The sequence below is a fragment of the Schistocerca americana genome, chromosome 8 (assembly GCF_021461395.2).
Source record: "Schistocerca americana isolate TAMUIC-IGC-003095 chromosome 8, iqSchAmer2.1, whole genome shotgun sequence".
Lineage (NCBI taxonomy): Eukaryota > Metazoa > Arthropoda > Insecta > Orthoptera > Acrididae > Schistocerca > Schistocerca americana.
The window spans coordinates 311,276,523-311,292,520 of record NC_060126.1 but is presented as its reverse complement, the minus strand read 5'-3'; the positions used below and the strand labels follow the sequence as shown (position 1 = coordinate 311,292,520).

Here is a 15,998-nt window from a genome sequence, read left to right as displayed (position 1 = left end):
TTTGCTCATCATGAAAAATGTTAATGGTGCTGTGTTGTTGGATAATGGAGCTACAATACTAACAATTAACCTCCAGAAAATAGGAGAGAGATATCTGACAGACATGTGCTTGTGTATTTATATGACTGTGATACATATTACTATAAGTCTGACTAGTGATTTGATCATGAGTAACAAAGAAAACAACAATATTAGATATAGCTCAAAGTGTGAAATAGTGAGCCTGTACAGATCAAGAAAGAGAGAAATGTCATAACAAGTAACAGATTCACTAGCATTGTTTTTCCCACTCCTATCTAATCTATATACAAAAGTTACTTGAATTACTAAAATTTTCTGATCTTTGAGTTTAAAGTAGAATTTACATTTCATCAGTTATCGTGAAACAAAAATTCTTTATAGAAATGTTCAGAAAATATGCCAAAGTTACAGTACATAAAATCATGTGCACACAACACTTTGACATCACTAAGTGTCTGTTGCAGGATTAATACACCCATTTTGAAAAGCCTTTTTTCCTTAATAACAAAAGCACTTTATCTTGTTTTAAGATTTTGTAGTTTAGAATAAATTATATGATGCACAAGGAATCAAGAAGAGAGTGAAATATATGAACAGAGAAATCAACGAAACTAAGAAGGATAGGAAACTCACTGATCCTAAAGCTGCATATTACCTGCCAAGCACATTGTCCTACAACAAAGAATGTTTGCAGACTCACAATACATTTGCTTCCAATGATATTCTAAATTATTAATTAGACTTTTACTCTATTCACTTAACAGATCTAACTATCTCTTGTGATTTTATTGACTAACAGACTGCATTGTCACAGTAATCATGAAACAGCTAATTATATCAAATGAAAAATTTACTTGAAAGTGTAAAAATTACAAAGCTACAGAAATTAGAATATATTTCACCATCTCCAAACATCAGTAGTAGCTCTAGATTTCATGGTATCAACACTAGATACAGCAATTCCTGCACCAACCAGCTTCTTCAGTTTGTGCATTGCTCCAGGTTTATTTTTTCTGTAAGCACAACCTAATTTTCCATTTAATTCCTCTACTTTGTTTGATCTCTAAAATCACTAAGGTCACATAAAGATATCTGTAATAAATGTGGCTGTTGCTACATCATGATGAAGAAGTTGGCTGCTGCTCAGAAAAACTAGAAGCTGTGTTGGCCACTGACCAACTTAATACAGTCACTGTGAATTGCACTGGTGACACTGTAAATCACACTGATGATGGAATGGCAGGGTTGCCTACTATTGCAAAGGCACTGCAGAGTTTGCCAACTACTCTTTCAGCCAACATCATCTGCAGAGTACCCTGCTCTGGTATCAAGCTGTCATCCGACAGTGCCTGGTAGAAAATGCCCAGAACTGAAGCTACTGAAGGGCTGTATGTGGCTAACAAATTGCCCCCTGCTGATAAAGAGAAAGAGCCAAAAAGCCTTACTCTCTTGGTTCAACAGACTGGCTCTAAATCTGGAAAGTTAGAATTTCAAAACATTAGTTGGTAACTGCCATGGAATTCACAGGAAAGTCTCAGAGCTTGCATCTCTCATAGAAAGCAATCACCCCCTAATATCAGAATAACTGAGATTTGATCAAAACCCAAAATAGACCATAGGCAAATTTTCAACAACCCAGGGAACATATATTGGAAAGATAGATTAGGCTCTCCAGGAGAAGGAGGGTTTGTAATGGCAAGTACAGTCATTATTCCTAGTGAGATATCAAATTATCGACTGCGAACTGATATGAACAGGAATAACTGGGAGCAAACTGATATGAACAAGAATAACTGGGGTCAGCGGGCCTACATTAACAATCAATTATTTCTGTCAACCACTTGATTCAGACCTATCAGTCATACAGTCACTCAAAGAGAGCCTAAGCTTGATAGCATGGCAATATTCCAAGCACATATTAGCAGTAGCTGGTTCTGGAGTATCAAGTGGGAAACATAGAGAAGTACTAGCGCTTCATTGGCCAGAAATATAGCAACTAGTTATTAAAAATTCTTGCATAAGAGTTCCCAGCATTTTTCTGCCATAATGAGAACTGAGATTCCAGAACATGTAATAGCACTCATCAACTGTTTTGTATTTTAAAAGGAACAGTTTGTCCATGAATTTGAATGACTTACCTGCAGCAAGTAGAATTGTAATGGCACAAGTTATATGGATGAACTTTCCTTTCTGCAACCAGAAGGAAAGTGCAGCATGGCCAAATGTAGAGTGGAGTGCTGAGCTGAGGCTGCGGCACATAGGGATCAGTACAAGACAGCATGCAAGATTCAGGACAGCTGCAGTTGCACGAGATAGGCAGAGTCCTCGCTGCATCAGACAAGAAGCCACAGATATCACCAATCAGTATCTTACAACTTCAGACAACAAATATCTTACAAATCAAACAAAACTGTTTCTTGTAGTTTGTTGGACACTAAGTTGCCAACATATCATACACAATAAAGTCATCTCCTTTTTTGTGAGAAACCAGCTACGCTCTCCATGTATTATTTTTCATTTCTGATAGTATCTCCATCCCCATTATGGACCTAATAATCAATAAATTAACTGTGTTAGTGTAACCCACTTTCCTTCTGAACAAACAGAAAAATAAAACTTTTCAAATAAATGTAAATCTTCTATAATTCTTCTTTTTTGTTCTAAACTGGCTGTATGCAGTAGATGCAAACATTTATAACAATGAAAACAACCAATTTTCTTCAAAATAATTCAATCGGATAGATAAAAGAATTTACTCACCAAGTGGCAGCAAAACACACTCTTTAATGAAGGTTGTAATTGGACAATCTTTTGGAGCCAGTAGCCCTTTCTTCAGGCAGAAGGGTTGAAGGGGAAGGAAGAGCAGTAAACAAAAAGAACTGGAGAGGTCTAGGAAATGGGGCTGATTTTGGGAAGTCACCCAGAGCCGTGGGTCAGGGGAGACTTACCACATGGGCTGAGAAGGAAAGACTGATTGTTGGGGACTACATTGGACAAGATTTGAAAATCTGGATTTTCATAATTGAAAATTTGGGTTTTCATATTTGAAAATTTGGGTTTTCATATTTGAAAATTTGGGTTTTCATATTTGAAAATTTGGGATTTCAAATCTCGTGTGATGCAGTCCCCAACAATCAGTCTTTCCTTCTCATCCCTTGTGGTAAGTCTCCCCTGACCCACAGTTCTGGGTGACTTTTCCAAAATATACCACGTTTTCTAGACCTCTCCAGCCCTCTTTCTTCATCCCTCTTCCTTCTCCTTCAATCAGTCTGTGTGAAGAAAGAGTTACTGGCTCTGAAAGCTTGTCTAATTACAAACTTCTTCAATGTGTGTGTTCTGCCACCATTTGGTGAGTAGATTTTTTATCTAGCCAATTAAATTACTTTGTCACATACAGACATTTGCTTTAAGTTCCAATAACTAGCCCCAAGATCTATTAAACAACTGCAGCCTATAGAGAAACATGAGCTGAATCAGACAGCTGAATCTCAAAACCTGGTCCCAGGCCTTAAAACAATGTGGCATTAAACAATAAACCAACCATTTGGAATTTACCAGAGGGTCTCGAAATAATGAATCACTCACCATTTCTGCAGAAACAGAAACACAAACCATCAGCAAATACAACACATGTACAGTTTTGATCTTTCCATGACTTCCTGATGCGGCATCTGATGACCAAGGTGAATGGCTTAGGGCAGTTGCTATGAAGGTTGGTATGACTAATGCCATATCTGACATGGTATTGTGCAATGTGGGTACCACAACTCTATAGCTCTATGCATATATGAAACAGAAATGTCAGACAATACGGTCCTTTACTAGACTCACCTATCAACAACTTCCATATCTTTACACACCCGTCTCTCATCTTCTGCTCCAAAACTTGTACACTGATTGCACCTCCACTACCCATGTTCTGTGTACCATATCGCCAAGCAACATATTGGCCCATGCCCTGCCCTCTTCTCTCTCTCTCTCTCTCTCTCTCTCTCTCTCTTTCACACACACACACACACACACACACACACACACACACACACACACATGCACACACATGCACATGCACTCAGGGGCTGAGATATCTTTAACTTTTGAAATACCAGTAACTTCTGAGACATTTTTAACTTTTGAAATACCAGTAACTTGTAATGAAAAATGAATGTGAAAAGTATCATATATTTGTTCAGACAAAGGCATCTGAAATTTAATCAGAAAGTGCAAAGGCAATATACAAAAAAATGCATTGGGATGATAGATTGTGCTCCAGTAAGCCTGCATCACATCCCTCATGTTTCACCTGGACCCGCACCAGATATCTTTCAATGGTAAGTTGTTTTTTTTTTTTTTTCTAAGCAAAGCTAGCCTATTTATACCTCTCCACAACTCTTTTGTAGACAACTGCTCTATCTACTGGGAACTACGTACAGAGTATCTCTCATAAGAGTTGTCAAGTGAATTTCCTTTGCTGTTTCCATACGTGCTGCAGTTTCATTTTTGCAATGTGTAGCTCAAATTGGTCCAAACAAATATGTTTCTTATGATACCTTGTGTCAACAGAAAACTTCAGTTTGCTTCCTGTTATAAACAAAATGAATTTTAAAGAGTAATTTTAGACACACATTTGATAGAATGGTGCTGAGTAAGTCTAGTGTGATTTTCAGTTTAGCAATACATAATAACAGGAATAGTAAAACAGGTTGATTAACCAGTACTCCAGCAACAAATGAGTAACACTGCTGCATGGCAGTAGCAGACATCACAGGTCAGGCAGCACACAAGACAGGGCAATTTGTGCAAGGATTGCTACTCAAGTGCTAGCTATTCTTCATGTTTTATGGTCGCTGTTAATAAATATTGATAAAATGAATATAGAACTAGACTAATATGGGACCATTCTATCGAATGCTTCACATGCTTTACATCTACATCCACATACCTACTCCACAAGGCACCATATGATGCATGGTGGAGGGTACCCTGTACCACTACTTGTCATTTCCTTTCCTGTTCCAATAGCAAATAGAGTGAGGGAAAAACGACTATCTGTATGCCTCTGTATGAGTCCTAATTTCTCGAATCTTAACTTTGTGGTCCTTATGTACAACGTGTGTTGGTGGCATTAGAATTGAATTTACTCACTAGTGTTTCACAAAAAGAATGTTACCTTCCCTCCAGGGATTCCCATTTGAGTTCCAGAACCATCTCCGTAACACTTACGTGTTGTTCAAACCTACCAGTAACAAATCTAGCAGCCCGCCTCTGAATTACTTTGATGTCTTCCTTCAATCCAACCTGGTACGGATCCCAAACACTTGAGCAATACTCAAGACTAGGCCCACCAATGTCCTATGTGCAGTCTCCTTTATAGGTGATCAACTGATTCCTAAATTCTCCCAACTAACCAAAGTCTACCATGCACCTTCCCTACCATAGTTCTCACATGCTTATTCCATCTCATATCACTTTGCAACGTTATGCCCAGATACTTAAACAACTTGACTGTGTAAAGCAGGAGACTAGTAATACTGCAACTGAACATTACAGGTTTGTTATTTCCACTCCTCCACATAAACTTACATTTTTCCACATTTACAGCTAGCTGCCATTCATCACACCAACTAGAAATTTTGTCTAAGTTGTCTTGTATCTTCCTACATTCACTCAACTTCAACATCTTACCATAACCACAGCACCATCAGTAAATAAAAGGCAGGTTGCTGCCCACCCTGTCCGTCAAATCATTGTAAATGTCATGTGAATAACACCTCCCATCAGGTAGACTGTTCACCAAGTGCAAGTCTTTCGATTTGACCCCTGGGGCACTCCTGATGGTACCCTTGTCTCAGATGAACATTTGCTGTTGAGGTTAACATACCTGGGTTCTATTTTTTAAGAAGTCTTTGAGCCACTCACATATCTGTGAACTTATTCCATATGCTTGAACCTTCATTAACAGCATGGAATGGGGCACTGTTCAAATGCTTTCCAGAAATCTAGAAATATGGAATCTGCCCGTTGCCCTTCATCCATAATTTACAGTATATAGCATGAGAAAAGGACAAGCTGAGTTTTGCATGAGTGGTGCTTTCAAAAACCATGCTGATTCGTGAACATAAGTGTTTCAGTCTCAAGGAAGTTTATCATATTCAAACAATGTTAAAGGATTCTGCAGCAAACTGAAGTTAGGGATATTGGTCTGCAATTTTGTGGGTCCATCTTTTACCCTTCCTATGTAATGAAGTCACCTGCACTTTTTTTCAGTCACTTGGGATTTTGTACCAGGTGAGAATTCACGATAAATGCAAGCTGAGTAAGGAGCCAATGCTGTGCAGTACTTTTTGTAAAACTGAACTGGATTCCATCTGGAGCTGGCAATTTATTTGATTTCAATTCTTTTAGTTGTTTCTCTATGCCAGTGATGCTTATTACTATGTTGTCCATAAGGGAGTCTGTCTGATGGTCAAATGATGGTATGTTTATATGATCCTCCTGTGTGAATGATTTTTTTAATATGAAATTTAAAACTTTGGTTTTTGTTTTGCTATCTTCAACTGCCACACCAGACTGGTCAACAAGGAACTGAATGGAACCCTTACAACTGCTTAGCGATTTTACATAGAATGAGAATTTTCTTGGGTTCTCTGTCAGATCTTTAGCTAAGGTGTGATGGTGGGAGTTGTTGTATGCTTCGCACATAGATCTTTTCATAGATGCACGAATCTCTACTACTCTTTGCTTGTCATTATTTGTGCATTCTCTTTTGTAATGAGAGTGCAACAGCTGCTGCTTCCTGAGCATCTTCTGAATTTTGTTGTTAAACCATGGTGTGCCTTTTTCATTCTTTATGCACTTACTAGGCACACTACTCTCCAGACAATGATTTACTATCTGCTAAACTGCTTAAACGTTGCCCATAATTCCTCTACGTACATCTTACTGGAACTAAGTGATGTTAATTCACTTTCTAAGTGATATGCTAACAACTGCGTATCTGCTCTATCTGGCAGAAACACTTTCCTAGTCTTCTTCACTAATTTATTAACTCTTGTAACCATATTTGCTATAATAATATAATGATCGGCTAATCCCCATTTCTATACTGACACTGTCAGTAAGGTCTGGCCCATTTGTAGCTAAAAGATCTAAGACATTTTCATTGTATGTGGGCTGCTGAGCTAGTTGCTTAAGACAGTTTTCAGAATATGTGTTCAAAAGTAACGTTACCTCCAACTAGTATTGCGTGACCTGAGTATTTCCACATTATTGACTGTAGACTTTCTTTGAATGACTCTAGAACCGTCACAGCAGAGTCGGGTGACCAGTAAAAACATCCAGCAATTAACTTGGTTTCATCAACACTTGTTAAACATGACTGGATAATTTCACTGTCACACTTGGCTTCGACCTCAATAGAGGTCAACTACAATGAACACTCACCCTCATATGGCCTCTAATCTGACTTTCTGATGTACATTCCATGACTCACTAGATATCTCAAAGCTTTCTACTTTGGGTTTCAGTCAGCTCCTGGTCCCAAGAATAATTTGAACGCGAGAACTTTCCTGGAAGGCAGTAAATTTGGGAACTTTATGATGGATACTTTGAAAGTTTACTGATAAAATTTTGACAGTCGAACTGTCTTTACTTTGAATACCCTCTCACTACTGACTGGTGAGTGAGTTGAAGTATGTAAATCAGGACTATGTGTTTCCTGTCCTCTCCCTATGACGGTACTTGGTTTTGTGTTGTGTGAAATTCTTTGCTCCTAAGAGTGCCTTTTTTTCATGTTTTTACTCTGAGTTTTTGATACTATGTGCATTTTTTTTTACATATTAAAGGAAGAAGATCACTTTCCTAAAAATGTTGTGTTCTTGCTATAAAATTATATCCTAAGTTCACCAAAACAGTTTATGGGCCCAGGTTTGAATGCTTCTGGTTGTGAGAATTATAGCACTAGTTTGCTGGTCTATTTTTCCATTTACTAGGATATTTGTGAGACTGCAAGATTTGTGGAATGGCAGACACAATGCTTCGGTTGAGTGATAACTATAGTCATACAAAATTTGCAGGTTGTCAAGTGAAGATTAGTGGGAAACATGGAAATGGCAGATTCAGCTCTGTTTAAAGGAACATTCTCTTTATTTGATTATAGATGGTACATGTCAGCTCTCATCATTAACGGAAGGAGACGAACCATCTGACATACATCAGTGCTGGCAATGGGGCAATGCTTGGGCAGCTTGTATCATTGGAACAACACTTGAAGAGGAACCTGTTATTCATGTAAGAAAGAAGACTAATGCAAAAGAAATTTGAGACACTCTTATGTTGGATATATGAACAAGCTTCACTTCAGCAGCTATATACGTTGTTCGATTGTTTCTTTGTCACATCAAAAGATGATGTCACTACTTGCAAACATTTTCCATGACTTATGCAGTGAACGGAACTAAATTAATTCAAATGTAACTTTGCCCCTTTTGCTGTTCCACCATCATATTTTCAACACATTAGGACTCAGATACCAGATTTACAGGTTGACCTGGTATCGTGTTTCTGAATTTGAGCAGACAACAAAGCTTCTTATCGAAAATTTACATTTCATTGAGAAATGGCTAGCTACACAGGCAGCTGGTGCTTTCTACACAAAATCAAAATCATATGAGCAACATCAAAAATAGAAGAAATTTTCACCAGAGGGGGAATGCATCAAAGAAGACAGGAAGTCGTACATGTCTGTATTGCAAGACAGCTGGACATATTATCACAAACTGCTGAAAGCACATGGTCACAGAAGTAAAAGCAACAGTTAAAAACAATAATAATTCGAGTTTCAGTTTAAAAGTGAGCAGCAAACCAAACACGTTTCTAGTCACTAGCTTGTTGTTTTGTGTTAATTCTGATACTGCAGATTCTTGGATTTCAGACTCTGGCATGACACAGCATACCTCAACAAATAAATGGCATTTTGCTATGTTCAAAAAGTTTCCAATTCCACAGAGTGTACATACAGCTGGCAAAGAAGTTATTTTTGCACGTGGAGCTGGCAGTATTCATACTGAAATATTTGTAAACAAAAGGTGGACACCTGCTTTGCTCGAAAATATCTGGTATGTACCTCATCTCAGACACCAACTTTTCTCTGTCCATCAAGCTGCACAAAGAGGATATAACGTGACTTATGATAACACAGATGTTATCATTTGGCAGCACAGTGAATTAGTCACAACAGGAAGACTAGCTGGTTCAGTATATATTATGAACATGTGAGTTTGTCCTCTGGATTCACAAGTAATTATTAATTTAGCAACTTTGTAAAAACAACTACAGTGTTGGCATGAGAGACTCTGTCATTAAGATCAACGTCATGTAAGAGATGTGCTCTCTCGTTTTGGTATATCAGTTAAGTGCCCTAACACCACATCATTTTGTGATAGATGTGTTCTTAGCAAATTCCATTGCAAACCACTTAGCCATGGGGGAGATTGTCTGCAAACTGTCAGTGACTTGATCGGTCCAGACATTAATGGAACAATGTGTGTTGACTCATAAATGGTTTTCATTACTATGTGATTTTCAAAGATGATTATTTTCATTTAGTTCGGATATATTGCATGTGAAATTTATCTGAAGTGGCTGAAAATTTGAAAACATTTTGAAGGAGCGTGATGCTGTTGGTCATAGGGTAAAAGTATTTCAGTCTGATGGTGGAGGAAGAGTACAGTTGTATCACGGTAGCTGCAGTGCTACAAGGCTGTGGTAATGAGTTTTGTCTTATTTGTCCAGATGCTCTTGAGCAAAATTGTGTTGCTGAACAAGCAAATCGACATGTAGTTGAGTTAGCTCACTCAGTGTTAACATCTAGCAAGTTACCTAAATCATTTGGGGCTCATGCATGTGACGCAGCCATTTTCTACTCAGTCATACTGGGAAGTCAAGAGTTGAGGGTAAAACAAACTCTGAATTGTGGCCTGGCAAAATGTTTAACAGTTTCAACTATCCACGTCATTTGTGGATCAAAACGCTATGTTTATTTGACAAGTACATTTTGTTCTAAGTTCGATGACAAAGCTATTTCTGGCCATTTTGTTTGCTATATGAATGACAAAGATGGTTACAAAGTATATATTCCATCAAAACATCGTGTGATGAAATCATGCAATGTTGATTTTCAACCAGAAAAGCTATTTACAACTGAAAATTTGATTGAGTTGGAATTGAATTCCATACCTGAAGAAACAGGAGAGAAAAGTGAACCTACTGTTGATTAGATTGAGACAAGCGACCAAGAACATTCAAATGAATTAGCAAATCGATGTCCAGTTCATGAAATACATCCACCAGTGAAATTTAGTGACTACAAATTAGGATACCAGCCTCACCAATCTCAAGAAGCAAAGACATTAGATTGCCTGGCAAAAGCAATCCTCAAAGAGCTTGTACCAACAAACTTCAACATAGCTATCGAAAGTAGTAATTCCAATAAATGATTTAATGTGATGAAAGGAGAAATAAAGGCATTTGAAGAAAATGATACCTGAAGCTTGGTCGAATTGCCCAAAGGAAAACATGTTATCAATAACTGCTGGGTATTTCATATTAAATATAAATATGATGGGATTGATTGATCCTTACTGTGCTCACTCAGCTGTGTGCGGTATGTTTCAGCGTGACGGACTTGATTATGATGAAACTTTTAGTCCAGTTGCTCTTTATGATGCTATTCATACTGTAATAGCAATTGCAGCAGAAGAAAATTTGAAACTTGGTCAATTCAACATTAGAACTGCATTTTTATATGGTGACTTGGATACAGAAATATACATGACTCATCCAGATGGTTTTGATGATGGCTCAGGTTGTGTTTGTCACCTTATGAAAAAAATGGCTTTATTAGTTCTACAGCAGATTCTTGCATTTATATTAAAAAAAAAAAAGCAAAACAGAAGAATTGCTGATTGCTATTTATGTCAATGATGGACTTACTGCAGGCACAACTCAAAGTGCAGTGAATTCATTTTAGATATGTTCAAGTCAAAATTCAAAATAACAATTTGAACTTTAGACTCATGTTTAAGCTTGCAAATAGAGCAACGAGAGTCTGACTTGTTTATTTCACAGCAGGCATACACAGGGAAGAGTCTACAGCATTTTAACTTAGCTCATTCAGAACTATTAAAAACTCCCTGTGATAACAATTAGACAACAAATATAGCATTGTTCCTTATTGTTCAGCTGTGAGATCGTTAATATACCTGGCATATTTTACTCATTCAGAGCTCACTTATGCTGCTTCAAAAGTTGTCCAGTCTATGGATAAGCCCATTTCTTCTGATCTGAATGCTGCAAAACACATTTTCCAATATCTTCGTGGTACTTCAGACATAGGTCCCTTCTATAATTCATCTGACAGGAAACGTCATGCCTATGCTGATGTTGACTTTGCTGGCAACACTAAAACGCGACAATCAACAAATGGTTTTGCTTCCATGATTGGTGACATGGCTGTGTCATGGGCATCTCAACTGCAGAAATCAGTTGCACTATCCAACACTGAAGTGGAGTTCATTGCTGCAAGTGAAGGAGCCAAGGAATTAGTATGGCTTAACAGGCTGCTGTTGGACATCAGTGGAAAAAGAAACATTTCCATATCATTAATTGACAATGGAAGTGCCATTAAATTAGTGAAAAATCTAGAGTTCCACATACACTTTAAGCACATCAAATTACAATATTATTTTGTGTGGGAACTCTGTCAAAATGGGAATATCAACGTGGACTACATGTGTTCTGAAAATCAACTTGGTAACATGTTAACAAAGGCTTTAAAATCAAAAGAGTTTAAAGAAATGTGTACTAAGATAAGACTTCATAACTAATGTGTTTTCACCTCTTATTTTTTATTTAAAAGTTATTCTGTGCACTAGAGTTTGATTTAGGGGGAAGTAAATAAATCAGAACTGTGTGTTTCCTGTCCTCTTCTACGGTGGTGCTAGGTTTTGTGCTGTGTGAAATTGTTTGTTCCTAAGAGTTTCTTTTTTTTTTCAAGCTTTTACTCTATGAAGTCTTTGTTGCCATGCGTCATGTTTTTAGATATTAAAGGAAGAAGATCACTGTTCCTAAAAGCATTGTGTTCTTTCTATAAAATTATATCCTAAGCTAACCACAGCAGAGTGTTCATTGAAGCCCCTCAAACTACTGTCTAGCCTAAAACAACCTTTTGCACACTCCACAAGTACTCTGTTACACAAACAGCTGCTTCCTTTATGTAGTGCACCCCTAACTTATCAAGGGGAGTCCTACTCTGCAGCCAAGACTGTCACAGGATCGACAAAGCCTTTGGCTGATACCATCTACTCGGCTCCTAACAAAAGGACCCCGATCAACTCTGGGAACAATGCTGCAAATTGCGAGCTCTGCTTGAGCCCTGTGTGCGAGGCCAGTGGTCTTCACAACCTCCACCGGCCACCTGTATGAAATGAGGATGGCCTCAAAACTCATTGGACAGCTATTGTTGGTGCCAACTTGAGCTGTAACTTGCAGATGACTGAACTCTGCATGCTTGGTAGTCACAGGCAATGCTGCCTCCACATTTTGGACGAGGCCCTCTGGCAGACATGGCGAGTGCATATTAGCTTTCTTTCCAGCCCTGAATGTTATCTGCCTAAGGGGCTCCATAACACTCCTTATGTTGGAGCTTCCAATAACTAATAAGCCCCCACATGTGGACCTACTCAGATCATGCTGAAGGAGTGGCCAGCTGTCTACTCTCAGGGTGAATGAATGAAGTTACGTGGGCATTCTCCACGTTGGCCCTCTGCCTTGAGCAACGCAATCGTATTACCACCTGCCACTCAACCTGCTGTACGGGCAGATCCAACACATTAAGTTCACTATGAGGTGCCTCAGAAGCAGAACACGTGGGCAAACAGGCAACACTGAGGTTTCCCAAGTGACTACCAGAATCTCTGCCACTGCCACACCCCGAGGCAGAAGCCTGAAGGTAACAGACCATAGCCAAAGCGCATTCAGCCATTCATAAACTGCAGCCAGCTTCTCCTGCATCTGCACACAGCATGCACACATACTAACCATCCTAACAAGACTAACTGAAGAAGTAAACTAAACAAGCAGACAGAATCCCAGATATGCAACTTGCTACCCTCCTGATGTGTCACCAATGGACACTGATGGCTGTTCTGTGAGTAATTATTGTGACACAGACTAAATGAAATCACTCTTACAAAAATGTGAACCAACAAACCTCTTAAAAAGAAAAACATGCAGAAAATTTAATAAATATTTTGTTTGTAACAGGAAACAAAGTATCACTTTCCATTGACACAGGGCATCACTTGAAAGATGTGATGACTAATATTTGTTTGGGCCAACCCAGCTACATGTTGTTGTTGTTGTGGTCTTCAGTCCTGAGACTGGTTTGATGCAGCTCTCCATGCTACTCTATCCTGTGCAAGCTTCTTCATCTCCCAGTACCTACTGCAACCTACATCCTTCTGAATCTGCTTGGTTTATTCATCTCTTGGTCTCCCTCTATGATTTTTACCCTCCACACTGCCCTCCAATACTAAATTGGTGATCCCTTGATGCCTTAGAATATGTGCCACAAACGTCTCTTCTCCCCAATGCTATTCAATACCTCCTCATTAGTTATGTGATCTACCCATCTAATCTTCAGCATTCTTCTGTAGCACCACATTTCGAAAGCTTCTATTCTCTTCTTGTCTAAACTATTTATCATCCATGTTTCACTTCCATACATAGCTACTCTCCATACAAATACTTTCAGAAACGACTTCCTAACACTTAAATCTATACTCAATGTTAACAAATTTCTCTTCTTCAGAAACGGTTTCCTTGCCATTGCCAGTCTACATTTTATATCCTCTCTACTTCGACCATCATCAGTTATTTTGCTCCCCAAATAGCAAAACTCCTTTACTATTTTAAGTGTCTCATTTCCTAATCTAATTCCCTCAGCATCACCCAACGTAATTCGACTACATTCCATTACTCTCGTTTTGCTTTTGTTGATGTTCATCATATATCCTCCCTTCAAGACACTATCCATTCTGTTCAACTGCTCTCCAAGTCCTTTGCTGTCTCTGACAGAATTACAATGTCATCGGTGAACCTCAAAGTTTTTATTTCTTCTCCATGGATTTTATTTCCTACTCCGAATTTTTCTTTTGTTTCCTTCATTGCTTGCTCAATATACAGATTGAACAACATCGGGGAGAGGCTACAACCCTGTCTCACTCCCTTCCCAACCTCTGCTTCCCTTTCATGTCCCTCGACTCTTATAACTACCATCTGGTTTCTGTATAAATTGTAAATAGCCTTTCGCTCCCTGTATTTTACCCTGCCACCATCAGAATTTGAAAGAGAGTATTCCAGTCAACATTGTCAAAAGCTTTCTCTAAGTCTACAAATGCTAGAAACATAGGTTTGCCTTTCCTTAATCTAGCTTCTAAGATAAGCTGTAGGGTCAGTATTGCCGCACGTGTTCCAATATTTTTGCGGAATCCAAACTGATCCTCCCCAAGGTCAGCTTCTGCCAGTTTTTCCATTACTCTGTTAAGAATTCACGTTAGTATTTTGCAGCAGTGACTTATTAAACTGATAGTTCAGTAATTTTCACATCTGTCAACACCTGCTTTCTTTGGGATTGGAATTATTACATTCTTCTTGAAGTCTAAGGGTATTTCACCTGTCTCATACATCTTGCTCACCATATGGTAGAGTTTTGTCAGGACTGGCTCTCCCAAGGCTGTCAGTAGTTCTAAGGGAATGTAGTCTACTCCCGGGGCCTTGTTTCGACTCTGCTCTGTAAAACTCTTCATGCAGAATCATATCTCCCATTTCATCTTCATCTACATCCTCTTCCATTTCCATAATATTGTCCTCAAGTACATCGCCCTTGTATAGACCCCCAATATACTCCTTCCACCTTTCTGCTTTCCCTTCTTTGCTTAGAGCTGGGTTTCCATCAGAGCTCTTGATATTCATACAAGTGGTTCTCTTTTCTCTAAAGGTCTCTTTAATTTTCCTGTAGGCTGTATCTATCTTACCCCCAGAGAGATCAGCCACTACATCCTTACATTTGTCCTCTAGCCATGTCTGCTTAGCCATTTTGCACTTCCTGTTGATCTCTTTTTGAGATGTTTGTATTCCTTTTGCTGCTTCATTTACTGAATTTTTATATTTTCTCCTTTCATCAATTAAATTCAGTATTTCTTCTGTTACCCAAGGATTTCTATTAGCCCTCATCTTTTAACCTACTTGATCCTCTGCTGCCTTCACTACTTCATCCCTCAAAGCTACTCATTCTTCTTCTACTGTATTTCCCCCATTCCTGTCAATTGTTTCCTTATGCTCTCCTGGAAACTCTGTACAACCTCTGGTTTAGTCAGTTTATCCAGGTCCCATCTCCTTAAATTACCACCTTTTTGCAGTTTCTTCAGTTTTAATCTACAGTTCATAACTAATAGATTGTGGTCAGAATCCACATCTGCCCCTGGAAATGTCTTACAATTTAAGACCTGGTTCCTAAATCTCTGTCTTTCCATTATATAATCTATCTGATACCTTCTAGTACCAGGCAGTTTCCTCTTTCATTTCTTACCCCCAATCCAGAGTCACCTACTACGTTTCCTTCTCTCTCTTTTCCTACTGCCGAATTCCAGTCACCCATGACTATTAAATTTTCGTTTCCCTTCACTATCTGAATAATTTCTTTTATTTCATCATACATTTCTTCAATTTCTTCATCATCGGCAGAGCTAGTTGGCATATAAACTTGTACTACTGTAGTAGGTGTGGGCTTCGTGTCTATGTTGGCCACAATAATGTGTTCACTGTGCTGTTTGTAGTAGCTTACCCGCACTCCTATTTTTTTTATTCATTATTAAACCAACTCCTGCATTACCCCTATTTGATTTTGTATTTATAACCCT

At 38.5% G+C, this 15,998-nt stretch overlaps 1 protein-coding gene across 2 annotated transcripts in view; it reads right to left on the bottom strand.

Annotated features, from left to right (window-relative positions):
• Positions 1 to 15,998, bottom strand: part of LOC124545019 (NADPH oxidase 4-like) — a 202,776-nt gene that overhangs the window by 105,615 nt on the left and 81,163 nt on the right. For both annotated transcript variants that reach the window (XM_047123798.1, XM_047123799.1), the window contains exon 3: positions 2,160 to 2,349. In XM_047123798.1, coding sequence (XP_046979754.1) covers positions 2,160 to 2,349 — 190 coding nt within the window. The remainder of the gene's footprint in view (positions 1 to 2,159; positions 2,350 to 15,998) is intronic.